At 31.7% G+C, this 24,459-nt stretch overlaps 2 protein-coding genes across 2 annotated transcripts in view; one reads left to right on the top strand and one right to left on the bottom strand.

The window, feature by feature from the left end:
• The window catches only part of mybpc2b (myosin binding protein Cb), a 360,595-nt gene that overhangs the window by 19,894 nt on the left and 316,242 nt on the right, over positions 1–24,459 (top strand). The window lies entirely within an intron of this gene.
• Positions 1,773–19,927, bottom strand: prr35 (proline rich 35). Its single transcript, XM_087310117.1, has 4 exons — positions 19,891–19,927; positions 15,747–15,813; positions 5,701–7,197; positions 1,773–3,039 (listed from the first exon to the last, which is right to left on the bottom strand). The coding sequence occupies exons 3-4, from the start codon at positions 7,005–7,007 to the stop codon at positions 2,442–2,444; spliced, it is 1,905 nt and encodes a 634-aa protein (XP_087166243.1). The 5' UTR covers positions 7,008–7,197; positions 15,747–15,813; positions 19,891–19,927; the 3' UTR covers positions 1,773–2,441.

The following is a 24,459-nucleotide window of genomic DNA, read 5'->3' on the forward strand; positions in this document are numbered from 1 at the left end:
TAAATGAGTGTTTTCACTGTGAATTGATCATTTATTTCTCTGATGTGATTGGATTTCTCCATGTCACATGATCATCCGAAAATCATTCAAATATTCTGGTTTAATATCTTAGATATAGTTCAAACACATTTACATGGAGTCATTTAGCAGATTATTTTGTTCAAAGTGACTTACATTTGAAATCATTTGATGCGTATCAAAATAACTTGATATCTTTGTTTTGTTGTTGGAATTCTTGGTGATTAGAAAGTTCAAAAGAATAAATTAAATTAAATTAAATATTTTGTTCATTTTTGATTAATTTTAAACATCTTTGACTGAAATTAAAAAGACCAAATCTTTAAGATCATGTGAAACACAGATTCAGCCAGGTACAGTTGAAGGAAAAGTTGAATAGAAATTTTAATTCTTTTTCAAGTGATGTTTAACAGAGCAAGGACATTTACACAGTATTTCCTGTTATATATTTGTTTTATTCTAGACAAAGGTTTATTTTTTTTAGTTTGGCTTAAGGTGGTGCAGTGTTTAGCACCGTACAGCAAGAAGGTCGCTGGTTTGAACCTCAGCTGGGCCAGTTGGCATTTTTTGTCTGGAGTTTGCATGTTCTCCCCGTGTTGGTGTGGGTTTCCTCCGGGTGCTCCGGTTTTTCCCACAGTCCAGACTATGTGCTGTAGGTGAATGGGGTAAGCTATATTGTCTGTAGTGTACAGTATATGTGTTAATGAGAGTATTTGGGTGTTTCCTAGTACTGTATTGCAGCTGGAAGGGCATAAAACATATGCTGGATACGTTGGTGGTTCATTCCATTTCAAGGCGAAAAGAAAATGAACGAATGAGTTTGGCTTAAATTGGGGATTTAAATGAAATTAAAATGTCAGTGTTTTTATTATTATTTTCTCATTGGCTACAGAACAAACCACTGTTGTCCAATGACTTATCTGCGAATCTGCGGACATTTTTTTGCTATTTCTGCAGAGAATTGTGGTAAAAATACATAAATCAGACGAACATTTTCACATTAGTCAGTAATATTACTGAAATTAATTTAAAAACTGAATAAACTTAGATTTACTTAAATAAATAAACAGAATTAATTCTGCGCGCGCAGATTCCGTGTGGACCTACTCATCTCCCATTCCCCATTATTTATGTAGAAAATAATCATTTTTGTAATATTTTATTTCTTTAATTCTTTTTCATCTGTAAAGATATTTGCGTATTGCTGTTCATCCTGTGTGTATTAAGCAGTGTGTAAGCAAGGTACACAACTAATAGCTCTGCGCTGGACAATAGACCTGCTTTCAGCTGGTCTATTGCGCAGTTTATTTTAGTTCCTCAAAACAGCAACACGCCAACAATGCACCTTAACAAGCCTCTAATCTAGACCGAAACACCCATGAGTCCACAAAGTGGTGGAAATGGATCTACTATTTAAACAGCGTAGTGGAAAACAGGAAAATTAGTGTTGCCCCGATCTGAAAATACCAACACTTCATAGAAACACGTCTTGCGTAGCCGGGTGTATGATAGGGCCCTATGTCATCATGTCAAAGACATCAAAAAATAGTTATTAAAATTTTTAAAAAACATGTTTGAAAAAAACAAAAAAAAGTTAAATTAAAAAGCATTTGTGAAATATTTGAAATAGAATTAAAATTTGATAATAATAATAATAATATAGTATAAAAATAAAACAATATATTATTTAATATATAATAGGGCGTCTCTATGGTGCAGTGAGTAGCACGATCGCCTCACAGCAAGAAGGTCGCTGGTTTGAGCCTCGGCTGGGTCAGTTGGCATTTCTGTGTGGAGTTTGCATGTTCTCCCCAGTGCTGGCGTGGGTTTTCTCTGAGTGCTCCGGTTTCCCCCCACAAGTCCAAAGACATGCTATCGGTGAATTGGCTAAGCTAAACTGTCCATAGTGTGTGTTTGAATGAGTGTGTATGGGTGTTTCCCACTGATGGGTTGCAGCCGGAAGGGCATTTGCTGCGTAAAACTTATGCTGTTGTGGTTTATTCCGCTGTGGCAACCCCAGATTAATAAAGGGACAAAGCCGAAAAGAAAGTAAATGAATGATATAGTATATAATAATATGATTTTTTCAACACATTTCTAAACATAATATTTTTATTAACTCATATCTAATATCCTTGCCATGATGAAAGTACATATTATTTGCCTAGATATTGTTCTGTAGACAACCAAAACAAATATTGCTTAAGGGGGCTAATAATATTGACCTTAAAATGGGTTTGAAAAAATAAAAAATTGCCTTTATTTTAGCCTAAATTAAACAAATAAGAAGAAAGAATATTATTGGAAATACTGTGAAAAATTCCTGAATCTGTTCAACATCATTTGGGAAATGTAGACTTCAGCTGTACATCTGATCATTTGCCTGTTAGTTTCGTCCAGGGTGTGTGTGTGTGTGATCTCCTCTACACCAGTGTGTCAGTGGTTGTGAGCGGGCTGCTGGGACAGAGTGTGTCCAGATGCTGGATGGACGGGGGTCTGTTGGGCGTTTTGGAGCACAGAAGGACACTTGAATCCGCTTCACACTTTGTGGTCCTGCTGTGCCACAGAGCTTCAGCGCTGCCTGTCAACACCTCCGTCTTCACCAGAGGATTCAGCTTCATCAGCGCATCCAGAGAACACTTGCGTCTGTCTTTACCGTCATCTTCATCATCATCATCGTCATCATCTTCATCTTCAGTTTCAGAGCAGTCTTCGTCTTTAGTTTCTCCAGGAATTGCATTGATGATTAGTGGATGATCCTTTTTGACTGACAGATCCAGAGGTCCTTCGTTGGACCGAGCTGTCCGCTCTAGTGCCTGTTGAATATGCGAGAGCTCCGTGCGGATCTTGCCCAGGTGTGCCCACAGATGGCACTGCTCCGGTAGGGACGCGGCGCGCTGCTCGGTGAGCTGGTACTCCTGTAATAATGCGCTGAAGTCCTGCAGGAGCGCCGATTCTCTCTCCATTCCTCTCTGTCTGGCCTCCAGCTGCTCAGACAGATGCAGCGGGGACGAGCCGGCGCTGCGGGAACACACAAAGTTCTATTAGATATACAGTGAAGTCTAAATTATCAGCCCTCCTGTGAATAATGATTAACAGAGCATGGAATTTTTCACAGTATTTCCTATAATATTGTTTCTTCTGGAGAAAGTCTTATTTGTTTTGCTTAGATAAAAGCAGTTTTTATTTATTTTAAAACCATTTTAAAGTCAATATTATTAGCCCCCTTTAGCAATATTTTTAGTCAATTGTCTACAAAACAAACCACTGTTATACAAAATTAATAATTACCCTAACTTGCCTAATTAACCTAGTTAAGCCTTTAAATGTCACTTTGAACTGAATACTAGTGTTAAAAATATCTAGTCAGATATTATGTGCTGTCATCATGACAAAGACAAAAGAAATCCGTTATTAGAGATGAGTTATTAAAACTATTATGATTAGAAATTGTTGAACAAAATCTTCTTTTTATTAAACAGAAACTGCAGAAAAAATATGGAGGGCGAATAATTTTGACAACTGCATCCCGAGTGTGTGATGCATAACATGCTCAAGACTCGTATGCGACTAGGAGAGAAAAGCTAATTATTTTTGGTTGTCTGAATGGGGGTTAATAGGAATGTATTTTGAGTTAAATACTCTTTGTGCTTTGTTTGATCCATAGTTTATAACATTTGTTCAGGATTTCAAATGGGAATTTCAAAATATCAATTAAGCACACACACACACACACACACACACACACACACACACACACACACACACACACACACACACACACACACACACATTATAAATAATTAATTTATTTATAATTAATAATTTTATAAATATTAATAATATAATAAATAATTTTATTATATTATATAAAATTAACAATTAATAACATATTTTAATATATTTAATTAAAATAATTAATATTTATTTATAATTAATATAAATATAAATATTTGTCATTAATATAATCATTATTGTAATATAATGTATTACAATATATTATTTATTAATTATTATAAATTTTAATTATGAATAATTAATTGTCTAATTTATTTAATCTAATTTTTTTTTTAATAAAATGTATAAATTAATTACTTAAACACTTACCTAGTACTCCAAACCAAGAGTACCAATAATAAATTGGAGGTTTATTTGACATTTAAATTTTTTGTACATTTAAAATTGTATATATCTTATATATGTTTTAAGAAACTCACCTTTTTAGCATTGCTTTTAACTAAGGATGGTTATTTTGTAGACTTTTTTTATTCTATCTTATGGTTCGTGTTTTTATTGTTTTGTTGCATCCTTTTTTTTTGTTGTTGTGCTGTTTCTGCTATTATTGGTATTTTACCTTGTATTTTTCAAGTCAATTCAATTCAGTTTTGTTTGTATAGCGCTTTTGCAATGTAGATTGTGTCAAAGCAGCTTCACATCAATGGTCATAGTAAATTGGAAGAGAGTAGTGCAGTTTTTAGTGTTTTAGTTCAGTTCAGTTTTGCTCAGTTCAGTGTGGTTTAAGATCATTATTGAGAGTCCAAACACTGAAGAGCAAATTCATCGATGGGTAGCTCTACCGATCCCAAACCATGCAAGCTAAAGGCGACAGCGGAGAGGGAAAAAAACTTGTATTGTTAGTGTTTTGCCTTGTAGTGCTTTATATCTAAGAAAAGCGCATTGCAAATAAAATTTATTATTATTTTTATAAAACAGCCAATACAATTTATTAGTAATCTATTTGTCCAAATGCAGAGAACCAATAATGATTTTGATGTTTAATTTATATTGAAATATTTTTTATATATATTTTTTAATCAAATAGTCAACAGAATTTAATATGGTAAAAAAAAAATTAACCAAAGACAAAAAAATTATAAAAGTTGGGAAAACGCACACATACGACAAAAATACTGTATATGTATTTATTCATTTAAATTACATTTTATTGACATTGATTACGTGATTAATGTTAATAAATATTATATAATAAATTGCATGTACAATTATAATCTTTTTATCATACTATTATTATTATTATTATTCTTTCATTCAATTATTTTCTTTTTGGCCCAGTCCCTTTATTAATCTAGGGTCGCCACAGCGGAATAAATCGCCAACTTATCCAGCAGATGTTTTTACGCAGCAGATGCCTTTCCAGCTGCAACCCATCTCTGGGAAACATCCATTCACACACATACACTACGGACAATTTAGCTTACCCAATTCACCTGTACCGCATGTCTTTGGACTTGTGGGGGAAACCGGAACGCCTGGAGGAAACCCACGCGAAAGTGGGGAGACCATGCAAACTCCACACAGAAATGCCAACTGACCCAACCGAGGCTCGAACCAGTGACCTTCTTGCTATAAGGCAACAGCACTACCTACTGCGCCACCGCGTCACCCATTATTATTATTATTATTATTATTATTATTATTTATTTATTTATTTATTTATTTTTCCTGTGTGTGATCAATGTCTTTGGTTAAATTTTGTTCCCTCTAAAATTTTGAGTATTTTTTTAAGATAATATGGACACAAGATCAACTAAGCACTTATAATGCTATTTAAATGAAAAAAGAGCTTATAAATATATATATATATATACACACACACACACACACACACACATTTTTTAACGTGTTGTAATATGTCAATTTTAAAGGATAACAGTGTCTCACCTGTTGTGTATGGGCATCCTGCTGGACATCAAGGCAGCGATGGATGCAGGTTTCTGAGTGTTTTTCAAAGTCTCGAGGCCGATCTCCAGCGCTGGTTTCTTTTCCACCGGTGCACCATGGGTGTCGAACCCCGCCATCGCTGTCCTCTTCAGACTCGACGTTTCCTGCTGCCAGCTGCTTTTCCTGTCCCTCACCCGCTCCTGCAGTGCCCCGAGGCCCGGCTCTGGGGACGAGTGTGTGGGGGACGTCCAGACCGCAGCCGGGGAGCTCTGGCTGGACGAGGGCCGCAGCGCCGGCACCTTCCACAGGCTCAGTTTTGGAGGATATGAAGGCGGCTGAAGACCCACAGATGGAGCTTTAATGAGTTTACTGGCTTCAGATGCTGATGAAGAAGGAGTCGCTCCAAATGTGTGTTCGCACAAGAACGGATAATACAGATGCGGAGGGAGTAGAGAACGCTCCGAGTGTCTCTGTGAGTGCGCTAGCTGTGATGCTAGGAATGGTAGAGGTGCGTTTGACGGGTTTGCATTGCTTAGTGTTGGATTTAAATATGACAGAAGTCCTGGAGCCAAAGGATAACCCACACCAAGTAAAGACAGATTGAACGCTGGTGGATCTGAGCATTCGATTTGACTCGTTGAGACCGGAGGATAGCAGGGTAGCGACGGAGCCGCCACGTCTGGTTTTGGCTTCACATTGGATGTTTGATTGCTAAGTATGCGCCATTGTTCTGAAAGCAGCGCGGCTGGGCCTGACAGACATGTTTTTGACAGCCTGTAGTGTCTCAGTTTTGATTCCACCTCCACTGAGCGGGCTCGCAAAAGTTGCTCTTCCAAAGAAAACATGTCCGCCATCACCAATTCGGCTTCTTGTTTTGATGGCTTCGCTCTTCTTGAACACGTTTCCGATGGGTTTTCTGCATTTGCTTCTTGGATGTCTTCATCTTTTTCATCTCTTTTTTCAGTTTCTTCCTCCTCCAGATTGGCTGATGAGTGCGAGGGCTCATCTGGGGTTGTTGCCTGCTCAGAGTGAGCTTTCGCTGGGCTTCGAGAGCGGACGGCTACCTGCTGGAGCCGGAGCTGGTCTTTTTTATAGGGCCAGTCGGACTCGATTAGCAGCGACAGGGAGTTTTTGCACAGGCTGTACTTCATGTGGTTGTACAGGTGTGATTTCTCCATGCAGGTGAAGGGGCATTGGAAGCATTTGTAGTTGTAGGGTTTGCCCCATGGGCGCGGGATGTAGTGCGGCTTTTTGGGTTTGCGCTCTTTGTGTTTGCAGCCCACTTGCTTGCAGTTATCCTTGGACATGGTGCAGTCTGATTCAGGGGAATCCAGGATTCTCTTAAAGATGGATTTCTCTTTGTGAGTGTGTGTGTGTGTGTTTATGAGTGCTTTTTAGGGCAGGTTTGCAATAGGTGTGTGAGGATGAGATTGTGAATTGTACACTTGTGTCTGATCAGGAGTGGGATCACGTAGAAATGCAGCCATCAGATTTCAGCTGTTGAGGAAACAAAATAAAAGCATTAAATTTTTGATTTTGACATGTTAGTATATATCTAAAAATTTTCAGATCGTTATTAAATAAAATTATTACAACTTTTAACTTTTAGACGTTTTATTTTTAGTGATTTGGAATGATATTACAAGTAAAGTCAATGTTAATTTTTTATTAAAAATTATTAAGTAAATATGTAATATAAAATAAAATGTTGAATTAAATTAAATTAAATTAAATATTATTACAGGTAAATTAAATGTTAATTTTATGATCTACTAATTATTATATTATTGTACAAAGACATTTAGAATAGCAATTTTAATAATATTTTAAAATATATTTAAAGCATTTTAAAAAATAGTTCAAATAAAAAATCAGATAATTATTAAGTATATATAAATTGATATTATTCTTAGTCATTAATAATTCATGTGTAATTTAAATGATTATTTTTAGTAAATATGTTATTTATAAAACCATTTCATAATTAGATGTACATAATATTTGATAATACAGGTAGTATTAATATTAAATATTAAATTTATCATTTATAATTGAATTATTGTTATTATTACTACATTATTGTTGTAATTAAATTATTATAGAAAAATATTATTATTATTATTATATTATTAAAAAACTATTTTAATAGAATTAAAAATGCACAATATTTGATAATACAGATAACATAAATATTAAATTAATAATTTATAATTAAATTATTGGTATTATTATTATTACTTTATTGTTGTAATTAAATTATTATAGAAATTCAAAATTATTATTATTATTATTATTATTATTACATTATTAAAAATTTTGAAAATTATTAATAATAATGATATATTATTAACATAACTATTTTAATATAATTAAATATGCATAATATTACGATAATACAGGTAAAATAAATAATAAATTAATAATTTACCATAAATTATTGTTATTATTATTAAATTTTGATTGATATTACAATATTATATAAAATAGAAATTTATTAATATTATTATATTATTTAAAACAATCATGAAAATGTATAACAATAAAATATGTGATTAAAAATAACTTTTAATATAATAAATATGCATAATATTATGATAATACAGTTAGGATAAAAATATTAATTTACCCTTTTTTACTAAAATTATTGTGATTATTATTAAATAAGTATTGTAATAAATTATTCTAGAAATCATTATATTATTAATATTATTATTAATATTATTATCAACAATTTAATGGTCAGAATAATATAGAATTAGTTAGTAATTAATTAGGATAGTAAACAGTGTCTACATATGAGTGACAGGTGGCTAAAACAAACAAACAAGACTAAAAGTCATTTTGATTTAAAAATGGCAAACATTCCAAGATGAACTGTTCATAACAATGTCATGAGAAAGAGTCAGTTTTGACTTTAACAAAGAGAAGAGATAACGAGAGGTGTTTTGCTTCTCTCAGAAGTGCCGAAAGTCCTCTATCTGCCACCTTTCATTATGTCCAGAGCGTGTGTGTGTGTGTGTTTCTGCACCTGTGCATCTCTCATGTTCACTGTAGGTTTTCAGCAGGACCCTGAAGGTCAGCTTTAGGCACATCCCGATAAAGGGCAGAGGGACGCCAGTGTGTGTGTGCACTTGTGTGTGTGTGTGTGTTAATGAGAGATTGGCATCGCGCCCACAGGGCATCGTTAGCAGAGGAATGTGGGTCAAGGCAGATTGACTGCTCTTTTGCCCACTCCATCAGTGTGTCCAGCAGCGTCATCTGTGTCCCTCACACACACACTCCTGTACATCTCTCAACACTCCGCATTACAGTGGAGTTCTTCAGTCAAAGATGCTCCACTTTAATCCTGCATTTAGTTTTAAGTTTTTAAACGCAGTCTTAGGGACCGTTCACATATCGCAACTAAAAGCACTTTTACAAATTAATTTGATTATTTATTTAAATTAAGGTGACACAATGTACAAGAGAGTGTAAATAAGGCGCAGTGCATTGTTTATTGTGCAGTTTAAGGTGCAATGCTTCTTCGAATATTGACCGTTGGCCTGTTTACACCATAACAATAACTGTAAAATTTACCACAACAGTGCACAACAAATCTTTCATTTACTACAAGCAATTCAAGATATATGATATATGATATATAAATGATGTTTAAATTTCGACCTTACCATTTCGTTGGAGTGCAGTGAGCGCACTATTTTGTGCTTCTGAATGGCTGTATTTAAATTTCTGTCATGTTTCGTTTGGTGCAAACCTGGGGTCGGTTCTTCATACCTCGCTTAAATGATCTTAGATGATTTGCCAGATTCTGGATCTTTTAATCTTGATAAATGATCTCTGGCTAATTTGGTTCTTCAAACAACTTTGCGAATTAGATTAAAATGTCCGGATGAACTGATCTGAGATCGTGATCTATCTTTCCATCATCTGATTAATATTCCATTATCCATGTGAGCCAAATTTCATCAAATTCGTAGTAAACATTAGCAATAACTTTCCACCTTTGTTGTGGGCTTCAGGCTTTACACTTTCATCTGTCGAGAGTATTTAGCAATTCATTTAATGATATATTTAGAGCGGATTTTCTTTATTATAGAAGGCCTATTCACGTTTCTTAACCGGCGTAAGGAATAACTGATGGTGTAAATTAATTTTACAGCAAACAAAGCATTTTGACAGTAAAAGTTTCTGCAACTTTAACAAAGCATGAAATCACCATCATATTATCAGTGAAAACATTTATGTCGACTGCATAAATTATGATTCCTTTTTGAAAAAACAGTTGATTATTGTGCATGTCTATTATTTTTATCGGTACCTTAAAATAGTACACGTTTGTATGTAAAAGTCCATATTAATAAATATTCTCGTTAATCCCCTTGGGGTGAACCATCCTGTGACAGGATGAGTTTTTGTGCTCTTAAATATTTTTTTTTTTATAGCTATTTTACTATTTTTCCAAGTGTATATAATTACTACAAGAAGAAAATATCAGTAAATATCATTAAATGTTTTTTAATTTGAAATATTATTAGAAGTAAATATGTAATTAAAAATAAAATATAGTATTATATAATTTTTTTTGTTATTTAAATTAGATCGTTTTTGATGTTTTTAATACTATTACAGGTAAATTAAATGTAAATTTTATGATCTACTAATTAGTATATTATTGTACAAAGACCTTTAGAATAGTAATTTTAATAATATTTAAAGCATTTAAAAATAGTTAAAATTAAAAAACTGATGATTAAAAAAAAATATAGGTATAATACTTAATCATTAAAAATCCATATGTAATTTAAATGATTATTTTTAGTAAATATATTATTAAAAATAACTATTTTATAATAATTAAGTATACATAATACTTGGTAAAACAGGTAAAATAAATATTAAATTAATAATTTATAATTAAATCATTGTCATTATTATTAAATTATTGTTGTAATTAAATTATTATAGAAAATACAAAATTATTATTATTATTATATTATAAAAATTATGAAAATTATTAATAATAATTACATATTATTAAAAAGCTATTTTAATATAATTAAATATGCATAATATTATAATACAGGTAAAAATTATTAATTAATAATTTACCATTAAATTATTGTTATTATTATTAAATTATGATTGATATTGAATTTCTATAGAAAATATACAATTATTATTGTTATATTATCCAAAATAATCATGGAAATTGTTAATAATAAAATGTATTATAAAAAGTTATATTTTAATATAATTGTATATGCATAATATTATTATAATACAGTTAAAATAAACAAATAAATTAATAATTTAACATTAAATTATTGTTGTTATTAATATTAAATTACCTTAAAATAGTATGCGTTTCTATATAGAAGTCCATAATAATAGATGTTCTCTTTGAACCCCTATGGGGAGAACCACCCTGTGACAGTTTTTGTGCTCTTTTTTCGGAGTGCAGATTGCATACGTTTTTATATTTTATGTAACTTAAACTAAAACTTTTTTTCTAAGTGTATATAATTACAGCATTTGGCACATACTTTCAGTAATACCTTTGTTTGAAATTACCCGATCTAATCCTGTTTCTCTGAAATAAAGCTGCTCCTGAGCAGGTTTGAGCTACCAGACCTGTTGCTATGATAAAAACTCCCGGATGAGTTTTGAAGAACGGAACAATCCTGGATCATGTCAAATCGTCAATAATCAAATCCGAGTAATCCACGTACAAAGAACTGACCCCTGGGGTCCGTTCTTCGTACCTCGCTTAAATGATCCAAGATTATTTGGCAGATCCTGGATCTTTTCATCTCGATAACTGACCTCTCGCTAATTTGGTTCTTCAAACAAGTTCGCGAATCAGATCAGAATGTCTGGATGAACTGATCTAAGATCGCTGCGTGTGTTGTGAAGGACAGATCTATCGATCCTCGAAATCATGATCAGCAATGCAAAGATTGGCTGACGGCACAACAGCGTAATGACATCATCTGATTAATATTCAATTATCCATGTGAGCAAAATTACATCAAATTAGCAGTAAACGGCTCGTTAAATAAGACACGCAATAACCTTCCACATTTGTTGTGGGCTGCAGGCTTTACACTTTCATGTGTCAAGAGTATTCATCACGTGTTTCAATCCAACTCAATGTATTTAGTTCTACATTTAGAAAATATTTTCTTTATTATAGTAGGCGTTTTTTAATTGGTGTAAAGAATAACTGGTTGTTTACAAAAGCGTTTTCATATTGGTAAAGGCGTCTGCAACTTTTGTGAAGCATCAAATCATTAACTATCAAAACATGTTTATGACTGCATTAATGTATTATTGCTTTAAAAAAAGTCACATATTCTGCATTTCTATTATACACAATTTGTACTAAAGCGATCTAAAAAGTTCATATCAATAAGTTTTCTCTGTGCACCACCAGGTGGCAGTCTTTGTACTGTCATTTCGAGGGTGCAGATTGCATACGTTTTATTAATATGTATAACTTTATTTATTTTATTAATGACTATAACTTTATATATATATAGTTAAAAAATATGTACCATTTCCCCAAGTGTATATAACTACTACTGTAAGACAATATCAGAATTGGGAACATACTTTCTGTATTATCTTTGCTTGAACTGAGCCGATCTAATCCTGTTTATATGAATTTAACCTGCTCCTGATCAGGTTTGAGCTAGCAGAACTGTTGCTATGACAACAACTCTCCGCTCAGCTTTGAAGAACGAAACGATCCTGGATCGTGTCAGATCGTCAATATCTAAATCCAGCTAACTGAGTAATCCACGTACGAAGAACTGACCCCTGGTCATGTAGTGTGTTGTCAGGACATGGGGTTACAATGTAACCTGCTCACCTAATGGTTACGTTCATAAAATTTATATTATTTGCAAATTAATAACCTCATGTGGAACTCTGAATCTGCGTCTCATTTCGGATGCTGTTATTGTCCACTGGAGGTCGCATTTCGGTCATGTAGGCATGGGTTAAGAGCCTCTCTGACTGAATAAATGGATTTTGCTGTCTTCCACCAAGGCAACCCGGGCTGCTACAAATATAATTGGCTGAACTGGCATTGGGCGGGTTAAAGAGACCAAAACAAAGAGAGCCGTTCCAGCACGAATAACATGTTTTCAAAGCAGAATATGTGAATTCACCATTGTTTTTCAGATTAACAAGAATGTTCACTTGGCATGTTTCTGAAATATCTGCAAACATATTATGGTATTTTATGCTTTAGAAGAGTTAAAAACTTACATACAGCATCTTTAATTCAATTACATTTCATAATTATAAAAATCCATCCGCACTCTTTCAGAAGGGAACAGCTAAACTGATGCAATTTAGCTAATACTTTCAATAAAAGCTTTAAGTAAAAAAGAGACGTTGAAGGCAATTAAAGCATGGTGAAATCAAAAGAGAAGCGCCTCAGAAATCACTCAAACGCCTCTCTATTATGATAAAAGTATGCCTAATTCTTGATTATTTATTTCCCGCTCCTGGCGTTTAGCTCTAGGTGGAAAAAAGAGAGGAAAAGGAGTGCAGGAACTGAAGCGGAGGATGAAATGTCCCGCTGAGAGGCATGAGTTTTGCGGCTGTACACAATAAGAGCCCGCAGACGTTCGGCTTTAAAGAAATTTCACTTCTATTACATCTATTACAGCACTCAAGGAAAGAGTGAAGTCACTGCTGGAGTTAAAGAGACAGACACTCAATAATGAACATATACACACATGGTGGCTCAGTCGTTAGCACTGTCACCTCACAGCAAGAAGGTCGCTGGTTCGAGAACCGGCTGGCCAAGTTGGCATTTCTGTGTGGAGTTTGTATTATCTCCTCGTGTTGGGTTTCCTCCGGGTGCTCCGGTTTCCCCCACAGTCCAAACACATGCGCTATTGGTGAATTGGATGAACTAAATTGGCCATAGTGTTTGAGAGTGTGTGTGTGTATGGGTGTTTCCCAGTACTGGGTTATTAAAAGATGAATAATTGAGAATTAATTGAGATATTAATAATTGATGCATAATATTTAGCATTTGTTTGAAGGCCAGGGTTCCACACAATTCATTCAGGTTGTCCCAAGTCAAATTGATTAAGTAAACGTAATAAATTTAAGTGGACTGAATATAAAACATAAAGTCCCCCCCCCCCCCCCCCCAAAATCTCCAAAATTGTGTTGTTTCCGCTCATTTTAAGTCTGTAGTTTGAACAAGCAATCAATATTTGCTAAGATAGATGCACTGAAAAAAATATGCTCGTTTAAAATGTTTAAAGGTTAGAGTAATTAGGCTAGTTATTGTATAACGATGGTTTGTTCTGTAGACTATCAAAAAATATATTTAGCTTAAAAAGGCTACTAATATGGACCTTAAAATGGTGGTTAAAAAATTAATAACTGCTTACATTCTAGCTGAAATAAAACAAATAAGACTTTCTACACAAGAAAAAACATTTTCAGACATACTGTGAAAATTTCCTTGCTCTGTCAAATGTCGTTTGGGAAATATTTAAAAAAGAAAACCAATTCAAAGGGGGCTAATAATTTTGGCTTCTACTGTATGTGTGTGTCAATCTTGAAGTGGATTGAACATAAAACATAAAGTGTTTTTAAGAACTAACTGAAATAATTATGTTTAATAATTATAAATAACAAATGAATCATAAGATATCTATATTGAATATTTTTATTTATTTATTTAATTATTTTTGTATTGAGCTGATAAAGGATATGACGATATTTACACAAAACACCTATACTTACAACCAAACAAATAACAAACTGACTATTATAAAATATTTCTAACACATTTTATATTAAATATATTATAAATAAATATATTATATATATATATATATATATATATATATATATATAATATTGTAATATATTTTATAATATATTTGTTATAATTTTAGAATTATTAGATATCTATATTGAATATTAAACAATAAAAAATGTATTTGAATCCAATAAAAATTATTTTAAAATATAAACATGCAATAATAGAGATAGTAAGTGTGTGTGTGTGTGTGTGTGTGTGTGTGCACTATAAATGTCACAATTTTACACACAAATAAGTGTAAAATGCAAAACAATTCATCTTAAATTGCTTTATTTATTTTAAACACAGGTGTCGACTTTTTTTGTTCTTGGAGTGTTTCAGCGCTGCAGATCATTTACCGTTGTGTTTTTGGTCACACTGCGGTCATGCTCTGGTTTTAACTGGACATCAAACGCTGCTGTTAGTCAATCAATAAAATTATTTTAGAGTTGTTCTCGCTGCGGGACGGTTTTAAGGCCCTCGGGCTCCGAGTGGACGCCGGTCAATGGATCGCTGTGTGTTAAATATGTATTGTCTCACTTAAATAGGACCGCTTGCTAAAAGCATTGACATACTTTGACAAATCCAAGAACTGATCACACGCACACACAAGCACACTTGTACAGCTATTTTTATGGGGACTTCCTATAGATGTAATGATTTTTATCTCCCTACCTCAACCCTAGCCCTAAAATAACCCTCGCAGCAAACAATCTGCATTCTTACATTGTTAAATACTTCATTCTGTGGGATTTATGAGTAGTTCTTCTCATGGAGAGCAAAAAATGTCCCCACAGCACATAAAAAAAAATATGTTTGCTGCTTGTTCAAACCACTTGACCCAACACAATTCTTAGATTTTTTGGGGGGACAACTTCATTGTTTTGCATTTGATCGACTTAAATTTAAAGTTAACTTAATCGATTTGTGTTGGAATGACATAAAGGAATTGTTTGGAACCCAGCATTTGCTACAGAGAAGGCCAAAATCTACTAGTATTTCTATACATATGGAGACATTATGTCCCCATAGTGTAAGGAATACAAGGTCACGCACAGCGCAGCAGTGACGAACAGAGCGGATGTACGGTTGTAAATCCTCATCACTTAAAAGGTTAAATGACTCTTATGTGAATTCTGATCAGAAGTTGGATGGGTGTTGACAAGTGTGTGTGTAATTTTGTGTAAAATGTGTGTTTTGTCATTCATACCTCTAGTTCAGCTGAATGAGTTCGATCCGCACATGAAGTTTCTTCAGCTCGATTCTTTATGAAGGATCTAAAACAAAGGTGCATCTGCGATTAATATCAACATCGTTTTTTGTCTTTAAATATTCATTTAGATTTAATGTTAAATAGACTTTTCTGAGTTTACTATTAATTAAATTAAAATAAAACTGTTTGATAACGTGCTTTTTATTTTTTAAGTCAAACATTTAGTATTTATTAATACAAAACATGCATTTTTTCCATGTATATATGCACATTTTTTAGTATATAAGCAATTAAAATGAAGTAAAACTATTTTAATAACATTCTTTTTCTTTTTTCACTCAAATATTTATTATTTAGTAATAAAAATTCATGCATTTTTCAAATATGCACATTTCTCAGTATATAATCAATTAAAATTGAATGCAATATTTTAAACATGTTTTTATTGTTAAATATTTAGTATTTAATAATACAAAACATGCATTTTTCCCAAGCATACATGCATTTTTTTAGTATATTATTAATTAAACCTGAAACAAAACTATATTATATATTTTTTTATTTTTTGAAGTCAAATATTTAGTATTTAGTAACAAAAATACATGCAATTTCTTCTAAATATGCACAATTCACAGTATGTAAACCATTCAAATAAAGTAAAACTATATATATATATATATATATATATATATATATATATATATATATATATATATATATATATATATATATATATATATATATATAGTCAAATATTTTGTATTTAATAATAAAACATGCATTTGTCTATGTATATATATGAACATTTCTTTGTATATGATCAATTAAAAATTAAATAAAACTATTTTATATTATGCTTCTTATATTTCGAAGTCAAATATTTAGTAGTAAGTAATAAAACTACATTGATTTTTTCCTAAATATGCACATTTTTCATTATGTAAACCACTCAAATGAAATAAAACTATTTTTATATCATGTTCATTTATTTTTTAAAGTCAAATATTTAATATTTAGTAATCAAAATGCGTGCAAATGCACATTTTCACTATGTAATCCATTAAAATTAAACAAAAACTTTTTTTATTACATGCTTCTTATAATGTGAAATATTTAGTATTAAAAATGCATGCGTTAATTGCACATTTCTCAGTATATAATCATTTTTAGATTACCAGCTTTTATTTTAAGTCAACTATTTAGTATTTAATAATACAAATACATGTCAATTAATTAAAGCAGTATTTTAGTTTTATTTTTTTAAGCCCAGTTGCATATGTGCATCACTAATGTGAGATATTAATAATAATTTTGTATATTATTTTGCTGTGAATCAGAGTAAGATGTCACACTTTTAACTCAAGTAAATATTTATAAGACCAATGCAGAAATAACTGGAAAAAAAGCTGTTATTTCATATAGAAATGATAAAATTCTATGAAAGGTTTACAGTTCATTTAACATGATGACCTTTTTGTGACGGGGAATTTTGTCACAATTACACAAGCTATAATAGGAAAATCAGTGGAAAGTGCAAAACAGTTCATTCAACACCAGAATACAGTATCTACGTCTTGTAGTTATTGTATAAATCTTTTACTCAAGTCTTAGATAATTTGCGTTCATAAAAATTACAATGCGAGGCCAGTATCTAATAATTAAAACGAAATAGAACTTTAAATTAAAATACTAAGTATTAATTAAAAACACTTTATTTTACTTTAATTCGAACAGACGGGTTGTTGTTTAAATGCATAAATGGCTAAAAAACTGTAGAAAATGTTTTTAAAAATTATTTTACTTTCAGTTACACCATTTAAAAGACATCTGAGAATATATTATTGATAAAATATTTTACAATATTATGATTTATTCAATAATTACTTAATTCTTAATTGTGTACAGAAATAATTAGAATTTGATAATCAAATAAATGTAATTTAATTTAATTAAAAGCATCAAGGGATTATTTTAGGACTTCTGGAGTTTAGTTTCATCTATCTGTTATTTTATTTTTTATTTCTAACCTCTGATTTTAAATGATATGGCGTTAGTTGTCACAATAGAAACTGCTATTAAATGATCTATAATTGTTAAAAATTAACAAGACAAATATGAAATTCCCGAAATTAGATAAATGTACCGAATTTACTTAGTTGAAACTTATATGAAAAAAAAATATATAAATCTGGCCTGACTGAACATTTACAGTGCTCAGCATATATGAGTACACCCCTCACAAATCTCTTTTCAATTCATATATTTAATAGGAAGCTCTACAATATTATATCAGTGCATATACATTAGATTAGTCAGTTAAGAAGCCATATTTGGAGCTAATCTAACAAAATAACTCATGATAACGGTCCAAAAACTACTATAGCCAAATTTATATGTTATAGAAAAATATTAAATACAAATTTTAAAAAGAGGTAAAATCAAGAGAAGCAAAAAAAAAAAAGAAAAAAAAAAGAATAATAATTAAGTTGAAATTTTGTTATTTGTCATTTTTTGGCAATATTTTGCTTGAGTTTAATTGTATTATAATTAAATTTCTACATATTCTAAACACATTGCCTATATTCACTGAGAAATGGAGAAAAATCATTTTCAACAGGGGTTGAGCTCGACTATGCTGAGCACTGTATGAAAGAAAGAAAAAAGAAAGAAAGAAAAAGAAAGAAAGAAAGAAAAGAAAGAAAGGAAAAAAAGAAAGAAAGAAACAAATAAATGAAAGAATGAAAGAATAAAAGAAAGGAACGAATAAAAGAAAATAAAGTAAAAAAGATAGAAAGAAAGGAGAAAAAAAGAAAAGAAAGGAAGTAAGAGAGAAACTAAAATCAGAACAGAAATTAAAATTCCATTTTAGAACTTCCAAGTGTTCCAAATATTATTTAAAAGTTCACAAAACCAACTGCAGTTTGATCTGTACGTTTAAATCCAACACTTAAAACACAGACATCATATACAAAACACTATACTTCTGTTTAATAAATCTGTTTTGTTTAAATACACATTGCCTATTGACTGGGAAATGGATCAAAATATTCATCAGAAAGGAATGAAGGAAAGAATGAAAGAAAGTTAAAGAAAACAAGAAAGAAAGAAAGAAAGAAAGAAAGAGTAAAAAAAGTGAATGAATGAAAATAAAAGAAAAGAAATAAAGGAAAGAAAAAAAGAAAAGAAGAAAAGGAAAGTAAGCAGAGAATCTAAAATCAGAACAGAAATTTAAATTCCATTTTAGAACTTCCAAGTGTTCCAAATATTATTTAAACGTTTACAAAACCAACTGCGGTTTGATCCGTACATTTAAATCCAACACTAAAAACACTCATACATCACATACAAAACACTATACTTCTGTTTGATAAATTTTTTTTGTTTAAATGCACCAAAATACATTGCCTATTGACTGGGAAATGGATCAAAATATTCATCTTCAGAATGGGGTGTACTCAATTATGCTGTGCACTGTAGGAAAGGAAACAAAAAAAGAAAAAATGGAAAGAATGAAAGAAAATAAAAGAAAAGAAAGGAAGTAAGAAGAGAAACTAAAATCAGAACAGAAATGAATAATTCCGTTTTAGAACTTCCAAATGTTCCAAATATTATTTAAATGTTCACAAAACCAACTGCGATTTAATCCCTACATTTAAATCCAACACTAAAAAACACTCATACATCACATACAAAACACTATATTTACTTAAAATATCATACGGACATTCTTTTTAACACATCACAGCTAATCCTGCGCTCTATTTTACACTTTTACTTAACATACAGTATAGTATACCAACCTTTCCACACAGTAAAAAAAGATTGATTGGATTTTCTTCATTTTTTAAGGTCAGGTGTTGGAAATGATTTACTTTTGCCTGAATTTAAACAATCAAATTAAGCTGAACGTTACTCAAATTAAGTTTGTTTAAATTAAGCCCATATAAATTGTTTGCAACCACTTACCTTAAACCCCCCCCAGTAAATCCAATGACTCATTTATTATCAAGTGCGTTCAATATTTCAATCTTTTTTTCCTCTTCAGAAAACTTTTGCATTAGTTTACACCTGCGTCATTTAATCCCACACCGGATCTGAAGCTGCTGTAAACTCTCACACATGACAGTTTCTGTGCTCTTACCTGCTGTGCGTCAGTGTCCCGTTCCAGAGGCGCCGCTCCTGTGCGTTCGGCTGTTTTATGAGGAGCGAGAGACACACGCACGCACACACACACACACACACATGGATGAACAGGAGAGAGAGAGATAGAGAGAGATATATATTCTCTAGCAGCGATGCCTTGGGGCAGTGGAATCAGGCTCAGCCCCTCCTGCCCGTCCTGCCATTGGCACAGGCTGTAAATGAGGAGTGTGTGGCCCCGTACAGTCCATTAAGGGGAGCACGAGACCCTCACACTCGCTCAGCCGGGACAGGGGGGCTTAATTGGGCCGCGGTGCAATTTACAGTCTTTCTGAGTTTGGTGTGTTCTGTTGCCATGGCGATAATTGTGCATTTGTTTTGGAAATGCATTCACTGAAAGATTGCATGATAATAAGTTATTTAGTCTGATCAATATTTCAATTATTTTTATTATTTTATTGTTATTTTAATTTTTTTAAATGTACGCTTATTAATGTGATTTTAAATTAAATATTTATCTAATTTAATTTAAAGTAACACATATATATATATATATATATATATATATATATATATATATATATATATATATATATATATATATATATATAAATAAGTTAATTTTTTATTATTATTATTGTTTTTACACAGTATGTCAAAAAATAACAAGCAAATAACATCGTGCATGAAAAAATGTATAGCAAAAGTCAATATTTGCATTGCATAATTTGTTAAGCAGTGTAAACTCGATTTCAATCCCGTTAAATAAATTGTAAATATTAAGCTTAAAAATACTTTAAATCAAATATTGTATAGACAAATAGGTGTGCAAAAAGTTTCATTAAAATATGACATTTTATGGCCAAAAAGAATGCAAACATGATTAAATTAAATTAAATTAAATTAAATTAAATTAAATTAAATTAAATTAAATTAAATTAAATTAAATTAAATTAAATTAAATTAAATTAAATTACCAGAAATGGGTTGTGGCTGAAAGGGCATCCGCTGCGTAAAACATGTGCTGGATAAGTTGGCGGTTCATTCCGCTGTGGCGACCCCGGATTAATAAAGAGACTAGCCGAAAAGAAAATGAATGAATGATTAAATTAAAATTAAATAAAAAAAAAATTAAATTAAATTAAATTAAATTAAATTAAATTAAATTAAATTAAATTAAATTAAATTAAACTAGTTTTTCTAAAAAAAAAAATGTATGAACCCCCATTTAAATAAAACATCAAATTAAGTTAAATATTGTAGTTTCAAAAACAGTGCAAAAAGATTTTTTTGAACAATTAAAATATAGCTGCATTTAAACTCTACATTTTATTATTTACTGTATATTAAAATGAAATTAAATAAAAAAATTTTATTTAAAATGCACATTATTAAGACTTTTTAATTAATTACATTAAAAATTTATGAAATTACATATCCCTCACTATTCCCTCTTTCCTTACTGTTTATCTTTGATTGATTGATTGATTGATTGATTGACTGATTGATTGATCGATCGATTGATTGATTGATTGATTGATTGATTAATAAACACAAATCTATGATGAACATAAACAATTTGTCCTCAAAAAAATCAGGAATTGTGTTATTTCAGCTCATTTTAAAGCAGTATATTTTTGACACTGTAATAAATGCCAAGTTCTACACAATTCATTCATATTGTCCCAACACAAATCGCAAGAATTAACAAATTTATGTGGATTAAACATAAAACAATTCAGTTGCCCGAAATTTCAACAGTTGTGTTGTTTCAGCTCATTTTAAATCAGTAGTTTGAGCAAGCAGCAAAAATCCTTTTATTTAGTGTACAATTCATTCCTGTTTTTTCAATTTATTTGAAATAAGTTAACTTATTTGTTTATACAAATTTAAGTGGATTGAACATAAAACAAATAAGTTGTCCCAAAAAACTCAACAATTGTGTTGTTTCAGCCTATTTAAATCAGTAGTTTGAACAAGCAGCAAAATTACTCTATTGAGTGTACAATGTAAAAAGTTGTCAACTAATCACTTTTTACAGTGTCAGACTATATTAGCACGTCTGTTTTCAAATAGTTAATTATTACAATATTATTAGGTGCTTCATTAAGTCTATAAAATCTACAATAATAGCCTCTATTGAATTTAAAAGACACACTGGAGTCTGGAAGAGCAGATTTATTTTAGTCACTGTCATTATGCTAGATACAGAAAAGCTGGAAAAAACAAATGCAACAAATGTGAGATGGAAAAAGTGGTTAGTTTACTTTTATTTTACAAAAGTGAATACAATTTGCATATAATTAAAAATTAAGCGAGCTTAACAGTTCCAAGTTGCAATGGGTTTACTTACATGATTTTAGTAAAGCCAACTTGTTTCCTTTAAAGCAATTGGTTTACTTGCTTTAAGTAACTAATCACTGTATACAGTGTAAGAAATGGAGGGATCCACACAATTCACTCATGTTTTCCCAACTCAATTCAATTAACTTATTTGTTTATACAAATTTAAGTTGATTGAACATAAAGCAATTAAGTTGTCCCAAAGAAATCTGAAGAATTGTGTTGTTTCAGCTCATTTTAAATCAGTAGTTTGAACAAGCAGCAACATTTCTCTATTTAGTTTACACAGGAAGAAATGGAGGACTCCACACAATTTATTAATGTTGTCCCAACGCAGTTAACTAAGGTAACTGAATTTTTTATAAAAATAAAAGTGCATTAAACATAAAATAAGTTGTCCCCCCAAAAAATCTAAAGAAGTGTGTTGTTTCAGCTCATTTAAAATCAGTAGTTTGAACAAGCAGCAAAATTCCTTAATTGAGTGTACACTGGAAGAAATGGAGGGCTCCACACAATTCATTCAAGTTGTCCCAACTCAATTCAACTAATGTAACTGAATTGTTTATACAAATTTAAGTGGATTGAACATAAAAAATCTAAAGAAGTGTGATTTCTACTCATTTTAGATCAGTAGTTTGAACAAGCAGTGTAGAACATCTCCATCATAAAATTCTCTTGACTTTCTGCACTTCTCTGCATCTCCGCCTCTCTCCGGGCTTGCGGTTTGACCCAGTTTGTGTCGCAGAATCAAGATTTGATGTGTGCTGCTAACAGAGCATGACAGAGCCGTAAATAAAGACCAGCCTCCATCAATCATTAATAACGTGCTTTTAAATGGAGAAAGCCTGAAAGAAAGTCTGAAAAATCCTCAGTGTGAATAATCTGAAGCTCTTTCCTCATCAGTGTTTCTGCGGTCCGTCTCTGCTTCTCTTTCTCCACGACCTGCATAATTCAAGGTTTTTAACGCAAACTAGCCACAAAATTCACTCCTGTTAAAAACGACAGGCGTTTATGGTTTTGTCTCAGAGGAAACGATACGATGTTTGATCTTGAGTACAGTCGTCAGCTGAAAAAAAAAAACTCTTCATAATAATAGTTTTACTACTTTTTACATTTGTTTATTAATATGTGAAATAAATGTAACTTTATTGATTTTTATTTATTTATTTTTTACATTTGTTAATTTTATTACAGGCTCATTCTGAAAATGTAGCCCTACATACTTTTCTGGAGATCAGGAATTATGTAGCCAAAGGTACGTATGGCTGGATTTCTTCTGTAAAGTGATCGACACAGGGCGGTATGATGCCATTCCTTTTCACGCTACCAGCTGATCGCATACCTTCGTATTGACAGCTTTCCCGCTGTTACCAGTTTGTCCAGTGGCTCACAGCATACGTCAACGGACTTGAGATGTAGAGAGGAGAACCACGACGACAAGGTTCGAGTCTGTTGAAGAACAGTTCCAGAAAGCAGGTAAGACAAAAACAAAAGCCAAAACAATAAAATAAACAAGTATATAACAGGTTGAGAATGTAGTAAAATCTGAAAACATGGTAAAAAATAAGCAGAGGGCTTTTCTTTTTCTGGATTGCTTTTCAAAACATTGTCGGTTGAGTTTAGGGAAGTGGATGGGCAAGTCAATCGCTGCTTTTGAAAACACTATTGGTTGGGTTAAGGAAAAGAAGAGGGTGGGTCAGTCGATCTTTCGGTCAGTCAGGAGTCTGGTGGATTTATGTGGGAACAGCAAGCACGAATGGCACTTTCGAGAGAAATTTGAGACCTCAAAAAGTGTACACAGCGGCCTCTGGTGGATTCGTGAAAAAAAAGCAAAAAAAAAAAACAGATTGCCTCGGACGGATTTGGCCATTTCCCCAGAAATGTATATATGTTTTCAGAATGAGCCTGGGTTGATTTATTTAATATAGTGTGGGATAAATGTAAAGTGACCAAAATCTAAAGTCAGTTTATTTTGTTACATGAAATCAAATGAAATCAAAACAAATTAAAATATAGTTTTCAGATTTTAGTTTGCAGGGAAATGTTTAAAAATGCTCTCATAAAGTGAGTGAAAGTAAGAAAAATATCATCTGCAGTTACCTGCAATTCATTCATTCTGCTTTGGCTTAGTGTGTTATTTATCAGGGGTTACCACAGCGGAATGAACCGGCAACTACTTCGGCATATGTTTTAAGCAGCGTTTGCTTTTCCAGCCGCAACCCAGCAC

Source organism: Danio rerio, chromosome 24 (genome assembly GCF_052040795.2).
Source record: "Danio rerio strain M-AB ecotype USA chromosome 24, GRCz13ab, whole genome shotgun sequence".
NCBI lineage: Eukaryota > Metazoa > Chordata > Actinopteri > Cypriniformes > Danionidae > Danio > Danio rerio.

Excerpts from the sequence above, each read along its gene's own strand:
- prr35 (XM_087310117.1), bottom strand. The coding sequence starts at position 7,007 with ATGTCCAAGGATAACTGCAAGCAAGTGGGCTGCAAACACAAAGAGCGC. Across the intron at positions 3,040-5,700 it reads AGGATGCCCATACACAACAG|CGCCGGCTCGTCCCCGCTGC; the intron begins GTGAGACACTGT and ends GTGTTCCCGCAG.